This window comes from Nasonia vitripennis, chromosome 4, assembly GCF_009193385.2.
Source record: "Nasonia vitripennis strain AsymCx chromosome 4, Nvit_psr_1.1, whole genome shotgun sequence".
Taxonomy (NCBI): domain Eukaryota; kingdom Metazoa; phylum Arthropoda; class Insecta; order Hymenoptera; family Pteromalidae; genus Nasonia; species Nasonia vitripennis.
In genome coordinates, this window is record NC_045760.1 from 1,828,535 (window position 1) to 1,852,082 (window position 23,548).

The 23,548-nt window shown below is 47.7% G+C and overlaps 1 protein-coding gene across 4 annotated transcripts in view; it reads right to left on the reverse strand.

Moving 5' to 3' along the window:
- Positions 1–309: 309 nt before the first annotated feature.
- Positions 310–23,548, reverse strand: part of LOC100121999 (serine/threonine-protein kinase 26) — a 53,086-nt gene continuing 29,847 nt past the window's right edge. For 3 of the 4 annotated variants that reach the window (XM_031929054.2, XM_031929053.1, XM_016985090.2), the window contains 9 exons: positions 9,384–9,608; positions 4,706–4,871; positions 4,323–4,480; positions 3,948–4,133; positions 3,065–3,210; positions 2,654–2,981; positions 2,179–2,484; positions 1,816–2,036; positions 310–1,720 (listed from right to left, as the gene is read on the reverse strand). In XM_031929054.2, coding sequence (XP_031784914.1) covers positions 1,711–1,720; positions 1,816–2,036; positions 2,179–2,484; positions 2,654–2,981; positions 3,065–3,210; positions 3,948–4,133; positions 4,323–4,480; positions 4,706–4,871; positions 9,384–9,608 — 1,746 coding nt within the window. In that variant the 3' untranslated portion in view covers positions 310–1,710. Of the gene's footprint in view, positions 1,721–1,815; positions 2,037–2,178; positions 2,485–2,653; positions 2,982–3,064; positions 3,211–3,947; positions 4,134–4,322; positions 4,481–4,705; positions 4,872–9,383; positions 9,609–16,471; positions 16,977–23,548 lie in introns of all 4 variants that reach the window. The other variant, XM_008213250.3, reaches the window with a different exon arrangement.

Below are 23,548 nucleotides of genomic sequence, written 5' to 3' on the forward strand. Positions count from 1 at the left end.
ATATATATATTTATATATTATAATTATTATAAAATACATTAGTTTACATTTACAAACAACGTGGATTTTTAAGCATCGACGTCCTGCAATTTTTATGGGAATTTTCGCGATACGCGAAAAATAATGAAGCAAATGGCGAAGAATTTTCGTATTGTCTTTGATGCAACATTGTTATTTAAAGCCACTTGAAAGTACTTGTCAAGACTTCAATTACATTGAATTGAGAAATATTGCGATGGAATAGTATTCGACGCATAATCGTAGTGAATCTCTGATTTCTGCGTTAAAGGGCACAAGAAAAAACAAACATTGGGTTGAAAAATTTTATTTACTTGCATAATGCAATTGCTGCGTCTACACTACATGCACTTGTACAAGTAACAACATTGGCTGTAAATTTTTTCGCTATCGTTCGAAATTAATCACTCTGCTCCCTTGACTATTTAAGGATGCGTCCTGCGTACTTTTATCGCGGACTTTCAGGACGATTCAGCAGGCACGTCGATAATTAGAACAAGATTTCTATTTTAACGCGCTAAATACATATTTACAGAGCCTCTGGCAACGAGGCTAAGATTTTTCTACTTCTGATTTCACTCTTTCTTAAACAGAATCCGAAACGCGTGTAATCGCTTACTTTTTTTTCTTTATTTAAAATTAACAACGCACGCCACTAGCATTGCTCCGAGCTATTCGCGTTGCTTTAAAACATTACTCTGCAGAAGCTATCATTTTAAGAATCGTGCGAATGTCTGGAGACACTACGCCGCTCAACTACTAAGAGCAAAAGGAAACATCTGAGGCAGTCTTGAACATCTTTTTATTTATATGAATTATGAAAAATAATCAGGTCTAAGTGCTACACGCCTGGAAAAATATCATTATGGTGATATTTTTAATATCGATGTCTACTTTTGTTTAAAAAGCACGTTATATACGCTAATACACTTGCCCTTAATCTAGAGATTCATTTTTCATTATTACTGATGGACTACTTTCATTATAGCTATATTTTTTCCTTGTTCTTTCTTTTGATATTTTGTACTCAAGGTTTTATTTTTCTTTAAACGCCACATCCTGCTTTAACAATTTATTATTTGAAAAATTCAAAACATTTGGCACTGCAACAATAATACTTGAATTAAACGTAAGTAAACAATTACTTTTCATAATTCATTTGAAATAATCACAAATACACATTATCTTTCGACTTTCTTCCGATCGTCAAGCGTTATAGGAGGCGACTGAAAGACTAGCGCGAATTCCAGATAGCTCTGCAATGAGGCAAGAACAAGTCAACTAATTCTGGCCTTTCGTCGAACAGCCAAATTGTAAAAACTTCCAACAAATAATAAAGAAAAAAAGAAAGAAAAAGTTTCCTTGAAATAGAAGAGAAACGAAACGCACTTACACCCACAGAGTCCTCTCGTCTGTAACTTTACTTTTTACAGTTACTCTTAAAATAAAACAAAAGCAAAAAAGTCAAACGAAAACCTAGTTGCAGGTGCAACGCAAAAACCCTGCGAGATCACGTCAATCTGAAGTCCAATGTCAGATTCGCACAGCAGGATTTGAGGAGCTGGTGCTGCAAATCAGGTATCGCTAACAAACTTGACGATCTTGGCGAATCCACAGAACACGACCCATCGTCTAAAGTGTTAATGTATTTTCCAAACACAGTCTTCTGCGAATCCTCGCTGTCTCACGTCCCTACGTGTCCCTGCAGAAGAATCAAAGGAATGTAAATGCTATCCATTACGACAGATTAAAATATATATATATATTTTTTTTTTTTTTTCAAAGATGATAACTCACTTTGACACAACTTTCTCCATAAGCATGGAAAGCCGAGCATCCGAATGGTTGGTCGGGAGAAGCGCTTTGAGGATTTCCTTGACCAGATTCTCGCTCATACCAGGCGACGTTCGTTCGGCGACTTCAAAGGCATCTCTCAGTTCATTCAACGCTCCACTTTGTCTGCTGGTGTTGCCGCCGTCGCCGTTGTCCCTTGCGGCATATTGATATTTACGTTGCAGCTGAAAATGAAAAGGGAAACTTCGTCAGCATGACCTGTTAGACGCAGAAGAGAAATATTGACTTCGCAAGTTCATATTGCGACACGGCTTCATCAAGGAAAACGATGAATATTGCATTGATCTTATGAAAGTCTCTAATTACATCGGACAGCAGCGGAAAGATGACGCCGTTGAGAACCGGACTGCGTGGATGCTTGAGCTCCATCGAACTTCTCGGTCTCTGCTGCTGTTGTTTTTCTTCGGAGGTTGACCGATGCTCGACCGGAACCTCAGACTTGCTCTTCCTCTGGCGCTGCTCCCTTTCGTCAATTTCCAATCCCTGGTCTCTACGTCGCAGCAGATCCTTGGCACTTCTCAGTGTCGAATCTCGACTAGAGTCGTGGTAGTCGCGACTATCACGTGTGTCGGCTGTTGAAGGCGGTTTTGGTGCTGCCTCGTGTGGTCGGGACTGCGCATATTACAAATAATAATGTGAAATTCAGTTAAAATAGCCAATAGTGAAATTTTAAAATAGCGTTTAAATTAACGAGCAAAGTTTGCATCGTCTTGTAGGATTCGACTGGACAGTCTGAGTTGAGAGAGGCAGTATCTGTGTTCGATCGACACGACGACATTACCGGCATAAGCTTGTTTTGTCCATCTCGCGACGAGTCCCTCGAGTCGTTCTTGTAATGGTTGAGATTGGACTCTTTAGGCGGCGACCTGGATGCTCCGTTCGCGTGTGGCTTGGACTGCGTCTGCTGCTGTTGCTGCTGCTGGCTGTGTTGATTGTGTTGAGGCCTGTGGTTCGGCGTATGGCTGAGGTTCAGCGAGGCCGGTTGCTGTTGCTGCTGCTGTTCCTCAAGAGGCATCATGGGAACGCCCGAGGATCCCTTGACCCCGTGGGGTCCCTTCACCGTCATTATCCACGGCTCGTCCATGTCGCTATCCTGCTTCGACTCTTCCCTGTTCGCAATACAGACACAAAGCAATGGTTAGAACTATTATATTCGCCAAGTCACGAGTTAGCCATCTGGATGGATACTTACGAGTCCGAATTCTCACTCTCCGTCTCGGACTCCTCGCTACGCTGGGACTTCCACTTCTTATACCTGTCAATCAGGTCAATCAGGTACGAGTTCTTCTTGGCCTTTCTGATGAACTGGAACTTCAGGAGTTCCTTCGCCGTCGGCCTCTGCAACATGTCGAAAGGAAATTGACGTCACACTCGCGCTCGTTTAGAAAAGAAAATACGGGAAACACAAGGTAGCGTTTCATCGGAAAATCAATACGCCATTTTTTCCGATATAGTTTTACGACAGTGTTCGTAAACACGAACTATTTTGTAATTCTAGTGCTTTTCTCGCGTCGACGACTAAAGCCGATAAGATTGATGGGTTTTAAAAGAAAAAAAATAAACACGGGCTCGACTCGCGGTTTTAAGCGCTGATAATAATAAAGAAGGCCTTATCACGGCGAAACCGCCTTCCCTTATCAACATTGAAAATTACTTCTTTATTATTCATCGCGCCCCGACAATGACTCGATGACTTTAATCTCGCGATACCAAGTTCCAGTTAGAGCCGGAAACAGGGATCGTCAACTAACGCGTGTATTTACCGTAGAGACGATCGCGCAGATGCCGCTCAAATTTTTAATCCAAACTTCGCCAACTTTACGACGCGAAAAAACAAATCTTCGTTATCGCCTCGATCTCACGGCGGCGGGAAAGTTTTACCTCGCGCTAGTACAGCCTTTATAGTATTTTTATCGCCTCGAGTTCGAATTTTAAAGCCCGCTCTCGAGGGAATGCTAAAAATTCGCGCAATCATTATTTTCACTCGGTCGATCGTCACGTCCGCAGTTCGATTTTCGTTGGAAGGTCACACAAGACAGGCGCACTGTGAAGTCCCGAGGGGAGTATGCGCTTACGTTCTCCGGGTCTTTATTGAGACACGCCTCGACGAACTCCTTGAATTGTTTGGTGTAGTTGCCGGTGAGCTGGGGCGGGTTGTTCTTCGGGATGAGGAAGAGCACCCTCATCGGGTGAAGCTCGCTGTTTGGAGGCTCGCCCTTGGCCAGCTCGATCGCCGTGATGCCCAGGGACCAAATGTCCGCCTGCAAAGTTATCGCGTATTAATCTCTCGGATTCTCTTATTTGCGCAAACCGATCTTGGCGCTCTTGAACTTTAAAACGACAAAAAAAAAAAAAAACTTCGGGACAATCCGTGCAAAGTTCCGGGGAGCCACTCTCTGGAGCCGCATTATGCAACAGGGAAGAAGTTGGAAGAAGAGCGATGTGTATACCTTGGAATCGTAGGCGGACTGTTTGATAACTTCTGGCGCCATCCAGAAGGGTGTGCCGACGAAAGTGTTCCTTTTGCTGGTGGTGTTCGTCAGCTGGCCAGCCACACCGAAGTCCGCAAGCTTCACGTCGCCCATCTCGCTGAGGAGAACGTTCGCCGCTGAAAAACAAGTTTTTGGTAAATTAAATTCCTTCGATATATCAAGCTTCCCCGATCTGTATAGCCAACGCGCCATTATAACAACGTTACTTTTAGATGGATTAGCGCGCGCGGCCGACGAAATTGCAATTATAATAAGCCGGCGGCGGTGCTCGTTGGATAAAGTTTCGTCATTAGCTGAGACTTTGTCTCGAACTTTCGACGCGTCGTTATAAGAAGACTCACCTTTGATATCACGATGCAGCTTTCGTTCGCTGTGCAGGTAGTCGAGGCCCTTGAGAACCTCCCGGAGGATAACCGCTATGTGCATCTCCTCGAAGCTTCCGGCTTTCATCAGGTCCAGGGCCGAGCCGCCGCCCAGGTACTCCATGATGATCCATAGCTTTGTGCCCTGCGGGACAAAGAGACAAACGTCACATATAAAGTTTCGATCTCCGATGCCCCACAACGCTGCGGATTATCCGAGACGCTCTCTCGGCGTGTATTGACCGTCCCAGCTCCGAGTTATAATTATAACCCATATCGACGGGGCGACTAACCAGCCGTGTGCGGGACGATAACGTTCGCGAAGATCGAGATCGACCTCTTATGCTCTATACAGTCTTGGCCCGCGAACATTCGTACCGATCGAAACTTTCGAATTTACAGTCACGATTTATACTTACACACCCCGCGAACGCTTTCCTCATCCAGCGCAGCGTTACGTAAGTATTGTCTTCTAAAAATAGTCTTCGAAAAATGACTCGATCAATTAGGCCCGATACTTCTGCTCCGTATAGCGCATTACATACGTGACCTGCCAGCAGCGCAGGCGAAAGAGAGCGAGTCTCTTTAATAATCCACGAGCGAGAGAGCCAACGAGGTGATAAGAGAGCAAGGACACGAGCGGCTTTGTTTATTTTCCTTTTTATATATACAAGTAATACACACGTACGCTCATCAACAGAGCGGTCTTTTTAGGTCAATGTTTCACGACGCCGAGCCCTTATTCCAGGCGACGTTCGTAAAAACAAAGTTGCAATAGTCTTATCTAGTCACACATACACACAGACAGAGCGATTTCATCATCGCGTGGGATGCTGCTGCTGTGCTGCCGCGCTGTATAGCTCCTATCTCTCTTCTGTTATTATTATAATCGGAATAAGGAAGTCCGAGAGGGAGCGAGCTCGAGGCTGAAAACGTAGAGCCGGCGTTCTCCCGCGCGGTAAATGGGAGATTTAAGTGCCAATAATTTTCTTTCCGGGTCCCCCCCCCTCTCTCTCGCTCTCTCTCTCTCTATCTCTCTCTACGAGCGAGGGAATCGTGCGCCGCTGTATTCGCGTTATCTCCTTGATAGAGCTGTGTGTGTGTGTGTGCGACGCGGAATAAAACGAAAATAGATCCATCGCGCTTTTTGCTTTAATTGCGGCTTTTTCGTGGCGAGAATACGTATACGTTCGAATAAAAATCTGACGAAAATTTTTTCACAGACTCTGTTAATAGGCACGTAGTGTTAAACGCATAAACAACTCGCGTTAACGGTAGCGTTGTTCGCGCGACCGCCACCGATCGTGAAAGTTTCCGCGAGCGACTTACCGCTCGATATATTTTCCAGAAGAAAAGAGTCGCGCGCGTCATTTTCAGATCCCGCGCCTCTCTCGTGCATAGATTCATGGGAATTTCGCAGCTCGCGAATAAATCGCACAAAAACGCCCCGGCGTTTACGATCAGATTCACTTAGCCGTCATTTTTCATGCAGATACGCGCGCACTTAATACCCCGCGCAATACACAACACACACACACACACACACACACGAGTTGACGGAGCTGCTCGAGGGGTTCGTTCAACCCGCCTGCGGTGTCGCGCGTGCCGAGGGTTGTTAAATCATTCCACCCTCTCTTCTCTGCCACACAGCCTAGATTCTTACATCGGCTCGGCGCTGTAGTAGTCCTCTTGAAAGATTAAACGGCCGGAGATATCGCCGCCGAGAAGAAAAGGTGCGCCGAGGAGTCCGAGGGGTGAGATTTTTCACGCGGCGGGCGTTAGACCTTGAACTTCGAGGTTTCTCTATTTTTCGGCTTTCCTATACTCGTCAAAAGCCTTGTTTTAGCGCGGCTAATTAGCTCCTTTATCGGAGGAGAAGCTTAATTACTCGCGTGTGTCGTAAAATTCCATCGGGATCCACGACAGAGGAAAAACGCTGCGTACGTAACGAGCGTTATCAATCTTGTAGCCGCGGACAAAAGCCCCCGAGTGTCCCCGACGGGATTAAAACGAATGGATATAGAAAATACGCGTTTCCAAGTTCATGCATAATGAATCGCACCTGACGCCCTCTGACTCGATGACTCCCCCTATATTTTCACGCGCAAGCTCGCGACAGTGATGGACGACGCTGTACGGAATTAATCTTCGCTCTGTGTGTGTGTGTTATACCTGTGTATAACGGCCGATTTTTTTTTTTTTCGACATTAAACGCCGATAAATCGAGAGGACGATGTAACGCTGAGTGGATCCTTGCGTTGCCGCCATAGTGGAGCTTCTTTTCTTCGTTAGAGCGGAAAGCGCCGGGTATAATTGATCGACGGGCTCTCTCTCTCTCTGCGCGCTTTGCTAGTGTTTCGCCGCGGTGCTTTCAATTTCGAGTCGAGTTTTCAATTTTCCGCTTTGATGTAAAATCGTGCTTCGCTTTTTCAATTCGATTACGGAATAACGATGTTGAAGGGAGGCCCGTAAAAAGCACTTTGACGCGATTAAATTTTATCGAATCGCCGGGGACGTAAAATTGCGTAATTTTACGAGACGAAAGTTTTAACTGTAAAAATCAGCGTAAAAAACTATGCACACGCGTGACTCTCGCCCGCGGTGCACATCAGGGCGGAGTTTTCTATTCTCGTGCTGCAGGACCAAGCCCATTAGCGAATTGAACGTCTAATAATAGAGCCGCTGCGGCGTGCACGACGATCGTTACGTAAAAGCGCTCGGAGGGAAAAGAGTAGACCTTGACGCGCAGGAAGGTGAAAGCTGCGGTATACATTGTCGTCCGTCGAAAAATCGTCATCGTGCCGATGACCCGACGAGATACGGCTGTGCTCGCGTACATTGACGGATTGCGCTGTAACGGATTGCGCGGCGTGTTGGGACAGTTTGCTTCGCGCACGGGATAACTTTTCGGTAAATATTTAACGGGGCCGAGATAAAGAGCGTTTCTGGAGCGGAAAACTCGCCGGGCAGAGCTGGAGATAAATTCGAGCGTGATGAATGCGGCTAAGTAGCTTGTATTTCGAATTTCGAGATACACGCGAGACTCCCGGCGTGTTTGTGTTTGGAAAATGAATCATGCATCTCGAGCGATAAAAGCTTCTCTCTCTCTCCAGAGTGCAGGAGACAGTATAATGTATGCGCTAAGCGGCTTTAACGCGTAGACTCTCTTCGGTCCGTGAGTATCGAGAAAAAAGTGTGTGTATAATCAGATCGACGGACTAACGGTCGCGCTTTGAATTATCTTAAGTCGTTATGCACTAGCGCAGCAGTACAGCAGACGACTTCCTTTTTGGAGAAAAGAAAGTCGTCGCGTCGCGAAAATTTTAGAGACTATACTATGAGGCCACCGCAACAACGCGCGATATATCATTAAATATTAATCGACGACTTTCTCGGCGCTGTGTCTACCCTCTAATACACAGAAGGTGAGGATGAAAAAATCGACGAGCGAAGGTAGGAGGAAGAAAGGCTTGAGAAATAGTTAGGTGCGCCGGCGACATCTGCAGAGAGAGAGAGAGAGAGAGAGAGAGAGAGAGAGTCGATGACAGTTGCTGGGCTTTAATGGAAAATCAGAGAGACGCCGCGGCGTGTCATCATCGCCGTGGCTTCGCAATTGCATTGTGTTATTTTCCTCTCTCATTCCGTGTGCGTATAGGTGTAGGCGTTGCTCTCCTCGCACACGGGGAAGAAACTCGATTAGGCGGATTATTGCCGCGAGGATATCGCCTTTCGGTCATCGATTCGAGCTACAGCCGGGACGAGTAGGTTGACTCGAAAACGCGACCTGCTGATTTTGAGCTTTGCTGAGGTTTCTCTCTCGTTTTCGTACTCGTAGGATTTCCTACATACTCCGCGACGTGTATAATCGAGTTACGCGCACACGCGCTCCTGTTTACAAAAGGACGAATTACGGTGATTCGCGAAAACGCCGAGGCGTGGTTATGCGTCAGACGCGCGGCGGTGGCTTTTTTTTTTCGCCCAGCCGCAAAGTGCCGGCTTTTACGGCGAACCTTGCCCCGGATTGCCCGTCGCGTTGTGCCGTATATTTACGTGTGCCCGTGCGTAAAACGAGTCCCATTCAGCGTCCGCTCCTTTCACGAGCGCGCCTGTAATTAATTCCGCGCTTCCTTTAACGGGGCTTGTGTGTGTGTGTGTGTGTGTGTGTGCGTGTGGCTATAGCTCGATCGCTTTATTCGAAAACGCGCTCGCTTTGCAGCTCGTAAATCTGTCGATGCTTTTTTTCCCTCGCGCTAGACTCGTTTATTATGCGCATCGATCGAGGATACATCGTCGTTGTGGGTGCGCAACGCGTAACGTCGGGACTTGTTGCTCGCTGCGACGGTCTCTTACGCCGGGACGTACGAGAGAGTGACGCAAGAGTATGCACGTTGCACGGCTTATTTTCATTTCTGAACGCGCGCGTGTGTGTGTAATTAAGGTAAAAGCTCGGATGACTCGCGAATGAGAAATTTCTGCCTGTGTGTATACGATTGTGTTGTGTGCTGCTGCGGAGAGGAAAGCAATGAGTCACGTCCGCGAAAGAATCGCCTTATACGATTGTACAATCAAGGATCCGACCCAATTATAATCGCGCGAAAAACTTTCTCTCGTTACGAGTCCGTTCATCATCTGAGGTAATCAGCGCTCTCTGTCTCACCTTGAGGTAGGATCCATAATATTTGGTGACGTAGGGGCTGTCACACTGGGATAGGACCATAATCTCCTGCTGGATGTCCTCGATCTCATCCTCGGCTTCTTCGAGGTCGATGATCTTGATGGCGACGACTTGTTGGGTTCGATTGTCGATGCCTTTGAAGACCTCGCCGAAGCTGCCTTTGCCGATCCTCTCTTGTTTCGTGAATATCAGCTCGGGGTCCACCTTCTGAAAAAACGAAAATAACATCTCCATTAGTCTTTGCGTAACGGAATTATGATTCACTGGTCGCATATGCGAGAGTTGCATAACGCAGTCGATGACAGCTCTTGTGCTGTGTATCGATGTGTATTAAATGCAGGGTGTGAACGTAGAATATATTGGAGGAAATAATGAGAGGCCTTGACCCAGTTAGATCATTGTTAACAATACTGCAGGTATTATAATAGAAATCGTTCGCAACGGGAACGCGAAAAAAAAAAAACAAGTGCAAGGCCAGGGAAATAACGCGTGTGTAAATAGACGCAGTCGGAATCAATATAAGCGAGCGCTGGTCGTTTAATTGATTTTCCCTCCAGCTAGCGATGGACGATCATTACTTAAAAGCTAATTAAACTTGATAAATCAGGCGGCGCTCGAATTTAGCTCCACATCCATATAGCAGTCGCAGGTAGAAAACCGGCGACTAATCGACGCAGACGCGCGTATAATGAAGAAATCGATCATCGACGGATGCACGTGTCTCTTAAAATTTATCGCCGTCTCCTTCGTTTCTCTTCCAGCGGATGTCCTTGCTGTGGATTAATAAATGCAGTTATGCGCGCCGGCTACTGCTGCAGCAGCAGCATCCGATATATGTCGTTCTCCTTGGCTCTCTCTCTCTCTCTCTCTCTCTCTCTCTCTCTCTCTCTCTCTCTCTCTCTCTCTAACGGATGGTCCAGATTACGTCACGAGTAACGAATCGGCCGACTCTCCTGCGACGGCCAATTAAGAGAGAAAGATGGATTCTGCGCGAGGCACAATCACGCGAGGGTCGACTCGTTCGGATTTTACCGTTTTCGTGCCGGGTATGCCGGAAATTAGTCCGTCGGCGATGATGTAGGTTCTGGCCCTCGCACGATGAGACGCGACGAGGTAATTAAAGGTGTATACGTTTTATGGGGAGTAATAACGTCGGCTCGATTTTGACTGGTGCGCGAATCAGAGCGGAGATCAATGATGTTTTATGACACCCACGATCATCGATGTTATTCACTGATTGCTCCTAATTTCCGACGATGGAACTTCAGTGAATTAAACGCTGGACGTGCTTTTTGACCTTTTTTAACTTCTTCTTCGTGCATCTTCATTGTAGTGGCCAACTTTGGAATTCTAATATTGAAAGATACGTGAGTTATGATAAAAAAAAAAGATTGATGACCACCTTGATTACAGTAATTATTGGTGTAACGTTAGCCATGTATCCAGGAGCTTAACACACCTGGTCTATCGATTCGAACAAAATTGATGAGCTCGAGTACACGTTTCTCCGTTTCTTTTTATCTCTCAACCGCGTGAATTAAAGCGAATCCTCGTACACGAGTTTTATTAATCGTAAAAGAGAACATTCAAATGTCGCTCGGATCGTGAATTGATATTACGCGTGTGTACCGCTATTCGCGAAGCAGCGGCATTATACGTTCTGTTATGACTATCCATCATTAATGACGATGTCTACGCCGTGACGTTAATGCGCTCGTAAATTTGAATCGTTTGATTGTTGCAAGGCGCCATTGTGCGTATCGTTTTTGCGCTAACGGCCGATGCTTTCATACACACCGCATCGTTTATAATCGCGTTGTCAAGCGCAAATCGCCGACTCTACGGGCATACTGTTGTTCTCTCTGCTTCTGCGCGATTCGAGAGGATTGTTAAAAAAATCATTACACCGCCTCTCGAGACGCGATTAAAATCCATTAACAAGCCGTGAATAGCTTCCAAACTAGCCATCTGCCGCTGCACAAAAGGAGAGCACGGCGTCTGAGATAAATCAAGGCAAACGCCATCGGATTAAAAATCCCGTCGTCGCGCGTAAGTTCGATGCACCCGCGGGGCTCCAACAAAGGCTTAATTTAAGCGCGCCAGCTCCGTCCCCGCATATTAATGAAAGCCGCCGTAAACTCGGGGCATTATGCGTTGGGACGCGCGCGCCGAACATTATTGCTCTCGAGCTATTGAATACGTATATTCCCTCCCCGCAGAATAATCGTCGCCGCGAACAGATCCGGCAATCTGCAAGGCAGATATCGAGAGATCGCGTTCCCTGACGACAGACGAGCTGCTTGGATTTGCACTTGATGGTAAGCTCTTGCGATTTTTTTATTCTCGCGCTGCAGCGTTTATAAGCTCGAGTTGCAGCAGCAGCCGGAATGAGATTTTCTCTCTGGCGACGACGTTAGCGTGGGACGAAATTGGCGCTGCGGGAAATTTCATGGACAAAAATTGCGTTTGCGAAACTCTCTCTCTCGCTGCGCTTTAAAACCGGTTAGTGCCCTCCGGCCGTGCGCGCGAGATAGATTTTTTGCTGCGCGAGCAAGAGGATGATGCGGCCGAGACGTAGTAGTGGTAGTTGTTGGATTTTGAGAATATACGACGCCGTTTGTTGCTGCGTGCGCTGCGGAAAAAAGCTCGAGCGCGCTCGGCCGAAGTTTAAACCTTATTTGTCGCCCGGCTATTATATTTTCAAAGCCGTTTGTAAGTTATGCGCGCGAACGAATTTTCTTCTCTCTGTCCGCTCGTAAATATCGGATTTAAGCTCTCGTGCGCGGCTTTACAGCGCCGGGCTGTAAAATTATTGTAAGAGTGTGTGTGTACGAGTGCAAGAGAGCGAGAGGCATACTTTTTTAGTAGGGAAAAATCTAATTATACGGTATCCGGCGCGGGAATATAAAAACACGGGTTTATAAATAAAGCAGCAGCAAAGCAAAAGCCGATGACTATACGATATATCGATCCACGTCGACTCTCAAGGTTCCGCGACGCGATCGCGCGCGGGAGAGGAAAAAATTTTTCCCCGACCGCACAGCCCTACATACAGCGCGATGAGCTGCTGGCTCGAAAAATATCCCGCAGCACAGAGCGGCGAAAAGTTAATTGTCCGGGAGTAACGACTTCGCGGAGCAGCGAGAGAGAGAGAGAGAGAGAGAGCCAGACGTGCGCGGATAACTCAACACAAAAGCTCCGTAGTTGAATGGTCGCTCGGCTCACTCGGAGCGCAGTTCCGGACTCTCTCTCTCTCTCTCTCTCTCTTGCTGACTCGCTCCGCTAAGAGGATTTCCGAGCTGCCCGGCAAGTTTCGCGTCGTCGGCGGCGGGCTTCCAATGCCGGCTGTAAGCAAATTATAATTAGCACATGTCGCTGGGAAAAGAAGACGCTCTGTGCGGCGGTCCCATTTGCGTTATATGCTCGTGCAGCAACTCGCACGTGCATCTATGTATATGGGGAATTATTTCGCCTCGAGGGAATCGCGACGAGACGCGCGTATTATGCTGGCTGTCGAATGTTTACGTAATTAATGCACGACGCTGCTGTTTCGGCTGCGTTAGTTTGACAGTGTGACACACTGCTGTCTCGCTTGTTTGAATATTGTATACGGTACATGTATCGGTTGATTTCGGAATATAGAATTTCGAAAAAATAGAGAGCTGCCAGCTCAAAGCGCGACTTCAATCAGAAATCCAATCCAAGGTTTAATTGATTCGAGATTGATTCGATATTTCAGTATTCGACATTCTTGTATATAGTGCGGCCTGTTGCTGCTGGGGAGAACGTCAATTAAAACTAGCCGCGGTAAAGTGTGGGTCGAGAGGGGTTGCTCGCGCCGCGATAAGGAAAATCGCCCCCGGACCACTGCTCTTAGATTGGCGTTAAAACGACAATTGCTTCGGTCGAGCGGGAAGGACATTCATAATTCAAAAAGGACGCCGGGGTCGCTCTCTCTCTCACTGAAATCCTCAATTTCTCACCCACTCGTCCCCACGAGCTTTTCATTTCAAATAGCTTTCGATTTTTCCAATTGCTTGTGTATATGACTCTGGAGTAACGGAACGTCGCGACTGCCAAATCGAAGTTTCGTGTAGCGAAATTTCAGCGAATAGAGTCGAAGAAAAATTCAATTACGGGCGTTGTTTCTCAAAGCGTCGACCGAGCATTCGAGCTGTGTGAAATCAAAACGCTTAATTAGCATGTAGCAGGCTCGCTCGAATCTGTGTCAGTGGGTTGAGTTATGCTTCGTCTAATTGGGATTCCGAAAGCCTTTACGAGTGGACGACACGTTCCGAAATGCGGAAAATTTAATTTTAGGATAGCATCCTGCAATTCCAGCCAAGGCACTGAGAGTCTCCCTCCCTCTCTCTCTCTCTCTGCTTCCGAAAATTATCCGATGATTCCGTAGCTCAAATTCCCATGCAAATGGAGTTAAAGTAAATCTGCGCACCGGCCAATACCGTGTACGAATAACGTTGCTGATATCGGCGTGAAAAACAAGCGGCTTTATCATCGGAGGTGTCGGCAAAAAGGCCGAAAAGCCTCCCACAGCGGCTAATGAGATACTTGTTTTACGAAAAAAAACGACGATGCGAGTGCGTACAGGTATACCACCGAAGACGGAGAAAAGAAAGAATGGAATTCCTCGCCGCGGTCGGCTGCATCGGCGCAAAACTCACGCTCTGGAAAGCCACCGCCGCCGCGAGCAATAAAAAATGCGCAGCTAGACGATGAAAGTGCAGATACACCGCTGCTGCTGCTACTGCTGGCCGTCCAAGGAATTGAAACATTAATTATGCATTCGAGGAAATCGATCGTCGCGGATGAGTCGCTCGCGCGCAGTTTTCTTCTTCATCTCCGGTTGTATGCATGGAAAAAAGAGCCCCAGTTGGCTGGGTGTATCTCGTCTGCCCCATCGGGACTCGGTATTAACAAATGACACGGTTTGGCGTATATCCGGATGGAAATCGAAAAATCTGCAAGCTCCGCGAAATATCCAGTACAGTCCGCGTCACTGCGATAAACTATTCAATCGTCCGACGACTCAGCACTTTCGGCGAAGCTCTTGTCTGCGTAAGCAAAGTCGCGGACTCGTCCGGCCTCGAATGCCGAAATGAGCCGCATGTGCGTGAATCGACCTTGCGCTGGCCTCGATCGATCCTTCCGAGACGAGCTCGAGAGAGAGAGAGGGAGAGAGGAAGAAAAAATACCTCGGGAGTCTTGCGGTCCCCGGCGATCCTGTTACACCGGTACATTTCCCTGCTGCTTGCCCGACGAGTCATCGTTAAAAGAGTCTCTCTCTCTCTCTCTCTCTCTCTCTCTCTCTCTCTCTCTCTCTCTCTCTCTCTCTCTCTCGTTGTGCAGCGAAAATTTCAAAACGATATTTTGCAACACGCCTACTTTCTAGTCCATCAATTCGGGCATGTCCCAAAAACGTCCTATACGGCGTGAGAGCACAGGATTGAATTTGCGACACTGACAGCAGACACATTCCGCTGGTGCGTGTCGTTGTCAATTTCAAGGTTCGCTCGCTGTGGATGCACTTTCGGTTATCGCGAAATCCTCCGTTGCCACATCTGCTTCGATCTGAGGCACCTCGACGCGAAATTTGCTTGCGTTTGCTGCTGTGCGATATTCGAGCTATTTTCGTATGAAGCTACATTGCAACGAGCAAAAAAGAGGTATATAGCTTCGACAATAGACGTCGAGCGTGCTAGGATTCATTGAATATTGAGAAATCTAAATATTTCACAGAGCCGCGACGATTGACGCAAACGTTCCCTCTCTTCGACATTCGATCCGTTCCTTATACAATTACGAAATGCCGATATGCATCAGCTGTAATAAACCACGAGTATTTTTAATACAGCATTCGCCAGGTGTTTTCCGATAGAGCAGGAGTCCTACTCTCATCGAGCAGCGGCGGCTCAATTGCGTGAACGCGCGACAGCCGGTACATTTTAATGAAATTCCGTAGCCTGCCTATGTATATACATCCTCACAGACACACACACACATACACGCGGGAGAAGGAGTATCAGCGGCTAGGAGAGATATTCCACGGCGCGCTTTTCTAGGCGACCCGAGCCGCATAACTAAACGCCCGTCCTGCTTGTATTATACCGTTAAACAGTTAACTCGCTCGCGTATAGAGTAGCTCCACTCGTGCAGAGCGTCGTCGTCCGCGATGTGGAATGAAAAAAGCGGCGCTTGTGTGGGCGTTCGATTAACTCGACGCCGAGGCGAACTCTTTTCTCTTCTCGCCGCTAATGGGGTTTTGATACACAGAGCTCGAAAGAAAGGACTTTTCTCAATGTTAGGTGTATGTCGCTAATCGGATCCGCGTTTTTCGATTCAGGTCGATAAGCTGACTTTTTTTCACAATTGCGACGATTCTTGCTTCTCGCGAGGTATGCGTCGTCTCCGGCATTGAAGTTCAGCTATGCGAAGTATTTTTGCTAACTCGGCATTGTATCGCTGGGGCTTCGGGGGGGAATTATACACAGCGGGAATTTTATCTGGAAAACCCGCAGAGCGAGCACGAAAGTACGGCAATAAAACAATGCGAGCATAGATTGGGAGGAACAACAGACACATATCGCAACTATATTCTTTTATCTCTTTCTCTCTAGGCGTCGTAACAGTAAACATTGTTTTCTCCGCGTATTTGCTTTGTCTCCGAACAATGGGATCGTCTATTTGATATCTCGCTTTTGAAATTCAGGCATTTATCCAAGATTCATTGGCCGGATTATTCGGTGGCGAATTTACATTGCTGCAAAACTTTTGTGCAAACGCGAGAGAGAGAGAGAGAGAGAGAGCTAGCGGCAATTTTTCGATTCGACTTTTGAAAGAAGCAAAGCGCCTGCGACTGACAGTCACTTTGGAGCACACTCAAATTGACATTCTATTACAGCGAGAAAGAGCTGCTCACAAAGACCCATTATTTGTCTACGATCCATCTCTCCGACTCTTACCGAACAAAGCGTCTCCCCCGTTAAAAAATAAACTTTAAAAATAAATTTAAAAGTAAAAAAATCAACGAGTCTCCATCTCTCCAAACTCACCGACGGCGTAGTGCACCTTGGGTTCGACGCCTGCTGCAGCAGAGCCGCTTTGTTGGCCAGAGGGTTCTTCATCTGCTGCTGTATGGCTGCGGCGCGTTGCACTTCGCGTCTCGACGGCGGCGGCGGTGGCGGCGGGTGAGAGAGCGGTCTGCCGCCGCTGCCGGAGTTCTGACCACCGCCGCCACCGTTCGAGTTTCGTTGGGCCACGGGGAACTGGCCCCAGGAGTGCCGAGACTGCGGGTAGCCGACGTAAGGGCCGGTGAACTGGGCAGAGCCGTTCATGTGGGCCGGAGCCATCACCGCCGTCTGCTGAGACTGCGCGCCGTTTCGCATTGTTTTTTACTCGCACTCGATGATTTTTCCTCTCGCGGGTATATCACACTAGAGATATATCTCTCTTCGATGCTCTCGAGAGCGCGATGCGGGACTTTCCTTGCGGCCGATCACCTCGCGCACATTTTTGGCCGGCGGGTGTCGCGTCCCAGCGCTGTTTTTCACGAGAAAGCTGAAATGGTACGGTTATATGAAAGACCTCTCTCCGGTGTGTCTTTTGACGAGCGCGACGTCGACGAGTCGAGTTTTTTTTTCGAAGAGGCTGTTTGCGCGCATTCTCATCTTTCCGGAAGAAAATATTAATGTACCTGAATGTCGATTCGGAGTACACTTTCACCCAGTATATTCCACAGTGACACTGTCGTTTTTAGTCACTTAAGGCCTCGAGTCGCCAGAGGCGAGGATGACGAAATAGAAATAAATCGTTAACTATGCATTAACAATTCTTCCATCGCGTTTCCCTCAAGGCGAATGGCGCTAATAAATAAATCCTCGCGGCGCCTTTGTTATCTGCTCCGCTTATCTGCCGACAAGATCGCGTCTCTCGCTCCCCGTCTTGCGCTAATACCTTCTTTACAACCATAGACGAGCATCACGGCGCACGTCGTCTCTCGCGGAAAATCACCCGCGAGCATATAATACGGACGCTTTTATCGAGAGAATTATAAATGCGCAGGCGTCGCGCGCAGCGCAATTAACCTTTGCGAGCCTGTTTTTCATTGACCATTTATATAAAAGTGGAGCAAGAGTCATCGAAGCCGATATAGGCGCATTAAATTTTCATTCGGAATATAAAATAACGCAGATAACGACGCGCGACCTAACGCGGCGTTATTATACGCGCTCGAGCGAATGCGGCAAGTGTTAATAATGCCCCGCGCGGAATAAGTGGGCATAGAGATTACGTAGGGAAAATTTGTGCTGAAACCTCGAGAGTCAATGCTTCGCACTCAATATGTATTAGCAAAGTTTTGAAGCGAAGTTTTTTCATTTCCCACGAACGCCCCTCCTCTCACGCGTATACCTATATATATATATAGATACATAGCAGAGGCTTTCTTCATCCGCACACTGCAGAGATAAGGCATAAGGCTCCGCCGCCAGTAAAACAAACTTTTATAGGCGAAAATCTTTCTTCCTCTCTCTCTCTCTCTCTCTCACACACACACACATATTTTTATATGCAGGCGAAAAAGCGTTCTCCGAGCGAGCGCGGACGTTAAATCGACACTGACAATTTGCTGCAGCGGCGTAAAACCGTTTCTTCGCCGCGCTGGCCGACGTTTTTCGAGCCTCGTCCGTGCACACAAAGAGAAGAGCCGTGGGAGCAAAAAAATTCGGAGGAAGAGAGTACGCGTCCTTATTCGAGGAGGATATACTCTGTGTGTAACAGGGGATGAAGGCTTCTGCCAAGAACGTCTACCGCGGAAAATCGATTCTCGCAGTCTCTCAGGATTCGCGAGAATGAAGAGGATAAAACGAAGATTTTCTCGAAGAAGAAGAGGAATACCGGAGAGAGCGAGTGATCGATTGCTTTTTAGCCAGGATCAATTTGAATTTAACGCCCTTGTTGACGCTCGAAATTAACTGCTTGTCAAGACCGATGAAATGGGATTTCGCCTTCGATCGAGCTTCGTACATGCTTTTACCCTCGATTAGGTTTCATTTCTCTATTTTTAACCGTACACTGCTCTCAACGAGAAAATTCAGCTAATTTTCGCCCTGCTTCACCTGCAATCAGCGGCGTTTACTGTCGCGATAAGAGTTGAAACATTTTCCGAAGTACCGTAACGCGCGAGACTCGCAAAGCTTCGTATAGGTCAGCAATATCGACTGGAGCACGAGGCTTGCGGTTCGATGCCGCACAGGACGCAGCAACAGGCTCGGATACCACGATCGATACGAGGAGGAAGCTGCATTTGTTGGAAAATCCGGAAAAATGAAAAATTCTATACCAGCCCCGCAATTTCTTTCAACAGAGCTGGATACGTCCTCTAGTGTGCAATTATCAAAGCATAAAAAAGCACGACGGCTATATGGGTCACTTCCTGGTCAGTTTAACGACGCCAACCTCCAGAGGTTTACGATGGCTGTTACATTCCCCAGCGCTATCAGCATTAAAATCCTGGCCCCTGCGATGTATTATTTCACACAGCTCGCGCGATATTTTTTCGAAACACGCGAAAAACGCCTCGGCTTTCAATTTCCCCAGCAAGACTATGCACTGTATACAAAATCACGGCAACGGTATAGCGGACACGCGTGTATAAAAGCCGAGGAATAAATTGCGCCCATCACAGCCGCTGGGCAAAAAACTTTTACTGGCGCTCGGCAAAAAGCTAAAGAGAAGCAGCAGCAGCAGCAGCAGCAGCAGCGCTTCTGCGGTAGCCAAGAAGTATACGGCAGAAGAAAGAAGAAGAAGAAGCCAGCTGGAGAGAGAAACACACGACAGCGCGCAGATAAGGCGACGGGAAGAAGTGGAGCGACGAGGGACGGGAAAAACTTGGCACCTCGCTCTTTGGGTAATAAGGGCTAGCTGCAGCGAGCGCTTGTCTTTGCCGCCGCGTAAAAATTTATTCCGGCCTCTATTCGCGCCTGTGCCTGCGCCTCTTTTTCTACCTATATCTCGAGGGCGTTTTTCATCAGGAAACTTTCGGCTCGCGCGCGAGCACTTGGTTAAACACGGAAGACTTGTGCAGCGCGACGATAAGCGCGACGTAATATAAACAAACTTCTGTCTCTCTCCTGTCATCGACTCGCGTGCGTCGTCGAGTTTTAATTGCGTTTTTGAACAAATCAGCTAGCCGATGCGCTGTTATTTTCAACTCCGGCTCTTTACATCCTCTGTATGCAGATTGGCTGCCGGAAGAATAACGGTCTACAGTGGGTCACGCTAAATTCGAATTTAAAAGTTTAATTAAAAAGTAAACAATGCCAGCTGCGCACAATGCGCGGCCATAAACCTAATATACAACCAACGACAAAGCGCTTTTGCAAAATAGAAAGTAAACGGAGAGCCCAGCATCAGCGAGATGTACAGAGCGACAGAGCTGAAAAAGAAGGCACGGCGAATTACTCGCATTCCCTATGAAAGAGACAGACATTCTCCTGTTGCTCAAGATCGTCTCCCATTACGAGAGAAAGAGGGACGAAAGCGCAGCGCGAATAGTTCTGCGCGAAAAAGAGTTCAAGGACGCGCGCGCGCGCGGAAAAACGTGCTTGCGATTATGTGTGTCTCTCTCTACGATTCATTATACGGACTCTCGTTTTCGGGTCGTATCTGCGCGAGTCGCAGCTTGCGAAAGCGCGACGACGAAATTCCGTAATGCAGAGACTCGCGCGCGCGACGCAGTAGGAGTATAGTAGCGGTGAAAACGTGGGAAGAGCCGCGAGGGAACAAAGGAAGGGTAGATTACGTCGGAGCTATTAACTTTATCGCGTTTCTGCGCGTGTTTTAGTCGCTGCTGCCGCTAGCGAGCGAGCAGGTGAAATGAAAATTCGTGCGCCGAGAGGCGGAGGGTACACGCACGAGTGCGTCTGATAAGTACACGAAATATACGCGATAGGGCTCGCGCGTTCGTGAGCCGAATAGCCGAGCGTGGATTTATATATCGAGAAGTAGTAGTTTTTCGGAAATTCGAACGTAAAAGTTTTGCAAAAACGCGCACGATTCGTTAACCGCTCGTAAAAATCCGCAGAAATAAAGCTGTATACGATGCCCCGCTTTCATACGACGCGGATTACCATTTACGATTTTCGCGTGTACAGACCAGAAGTATATTTTGAAAAAAAAACACGCGACGCGCGATTAGCTGACTTTTTTTCTCCTCGCGGATGCAAATGCAGTAGGTCGTCGAACAAAGAGCCCATGTGTGGGTGGAAGCGAAATCGCCGACTGTTAATCGAGCTGCGTAGGCGGATGTATCGAAAGACACGGGCTTTATTAGTCGTGTATGTGTGTGTGTGTGAGCAAGAGCGACGTTGTACACGGGGCCATTGTGCGTACACGCGCAATCTTTCGCTGTCGTGTCTCAAAAGCTAATCAACGTCAACCGTGCGCTATATAGACTCTCGATCGAGCGGCCCCGATGTGAGATATTGGATTTTCACGCGCGGCGTGTCGTCATCCGCGCCGCGCGTGCTAAGTGATCCCGAATGTCTCTCGATAACTGTCTCTACACCCGGATTTTAATGGCCAATATAAGCGTCGCTCCGTTGAGAAAAAAAGTGAAAGATTATGGCCTAACAATCGGCCGTAAAGCGTAATTGACTTCTCCATTATGCCCGGCGATCGACGCGTCCAAACAGATATTTCATCACGAGATAGGTACACAGGTACACAAAACGCATCGCGCGACAGCGGCTTCTCAAAGACACAATGGCGTAGGAATAATAATCCCACAGTCCGCGTGACGGGGGCGGAGAAAAAAGCGGAACTTCGGAGTTGATTAATCGATCGCGCCGGCTCTCTTCCGACAATGAAAATACTCTCGTGGGAGAAACGAGCCTCGTCATCTGCAGCGGCGGCAGGTCAGCGGAAAAAAAGAAGTACACTTATCCACTGCAGCGACAAAGAGAAGAAAGCGCCGCGCGAAATCGCACGATGCGCTTTTACGGAGCTGAACCGAGCGAGCGCGTCAAGAAGAGCAGCTCTACGGCAATTAGGCAAAAGAGCTGCGACGACAGTGCAAAACAACACGATGATGAGCATTGTTTCGCACGCGCCGCGCACTCAGTCGTCGATATGAAAGCTACGCGAGTTTCTTCGCCGCGGAGAAAAGAGTCGGCGAAAAACGGAACGAGCAGCTCGACGACTTTCTGTGCAGCGACATTGACGCCGATCGAGTTTGTGTGTGTGCGTGTGTGTGGTTTGTTTGCTGTTTGATTTATCGCGGAGAAACTATGTAATAGCGATGATTCGACTAATGGAAATCTCCTGTGCAAATTCTCAAGACACTTTTCCCAACATAACGAGAGCGTTTACATACACTGTTTCCTAACGGAATCGCAAAAATTACTGTAATTCCCACCACGCGCGATAATCGTTAAATATTCCACGCCCACGAAGCTAGCTCTCCACGTGAGTCACTTCATTAAGACCCCGAGCGCGTAATTCGTGAAACCCACAAAAAAAAAGGAGAACCCACACACTGCAGGTATATAAAATCAGCCTTGAACCTGAAAAGCATTCCAAAGTCCTCGACCGCAGAGAGTTCGCTCTAAAAAGCGCGCGCGCGCGTGTGTGTGTGTGTGTGCGTATACGCGAGAGAAACAAAATCGAGAGAATTTACAGCCGCACGCGCGTGTTTACACGAGCGGAATTGGAGTTTCGCCAGCTGTCGCGGCACCGAATTCTTCTTTTCGTACACACGAAGGGGAGCACTACTGCGTTTTTTGCGGGGAAAAGAGAGGACCGCAGTTTATTGCCCGTAATTTCGCGGAGTAGAGGAATAGTAAAAATCGAGAAGGGGATGAGAAGAACAGCCATGAATTTTAACTCGAGCCTATATGCGCTTTTGCGAAACGAATTTTTCCGCGAGCGAGTGTAATTACATGGGCGAATCGCGCCTTTAATTTATATAAGAACCGCGAGCGCGCTTACCGCTATATGCAGTAGTTCGGTCAACTCGCGCGAGCGCAGTCTCTTTCTCTTTCGAACGGCTTAGTGAAAGTGACTCTCGGCGTCGGGGCGAACACCTTTGTAGCGGCAGCCACCGCGAGATGTGCGGTATGTATTCTATTCTTTTTTTATTCGACTCATTGTCGTGCGCTTTTGTCACTCGATTGTGTGCGTCGCGGGATTTTTTGAATAAGAAAACGCGCGTCTACGTACGCACACAAGAGATTCGACTCTCTGTGGGAGTAGATTCAATTGTTCCCGCGAGCGACGATAATAATAACGTACAATTTTTTCTCGTTTTGTCTTCATTTAAATACGCGAGCCGAACTTTCACTGTAAACTCTGTGTTTTGCCCGTAGAGAACGAAAAACTGTAACGTGTGTCCGCCTACGTGAAAGCGAGGAAAATATTTTCAGACGGATAATTTATTCCTCTCTCAGCACTACTGCAGAGAGTAGCGCCGAAACATCAATAACCGAGAGCTTTTTTTTCCCCGAAGTCATTGTTCGCCGCTCTCGCGCACCGCCGGATAATATAACAACGCAAAAGTCCGCGCGACGTCTGATTTATCGATACTCTCAAGATCGCCGCCGCGCTGGCACGCTCGATCTCGCGGCTTTTGAAAATTGCCGATAAATCATTGTTATTCCACGGCTTTCATCGCGCGGATTTCGCTGTTTGTTCAGCGCTGTACCGAACTATCGCTGACTAACGATTTTTTTCTTACGTGAAAAAAATTCGCGACGCCGTCTCCGTTAAATATTTGACTTGAGTTACCGCGAGGATTATATCTCTCGCGCGCGACGCGATTTAAATGCCAGAGCCGTTCACATTCCTGCTCAAGTTCAGAGTAAAGACGCGCGTGAGCGCGACGAGGCGCGCGCAATTTCACCGCGCAATCACAACAGCTGTTGTAAAAACACGCGGCGAAAATATTGGTATCAGGCCGGCAGAGAGAGAGAGAGAGAGAGAGAGAGAGAGAGAGAGAGAGAGAGAGAGAGAGAGAGAGCGAGAGAGAGCCGAATAGCCGATATGTCGATCGTAAAAGTGCCGCCTATGCGAGTCGGGCGAGGAAAATAAACATTTTCCGGCGGATGCTGACTATCGAAGGCAAAAAACGGAGG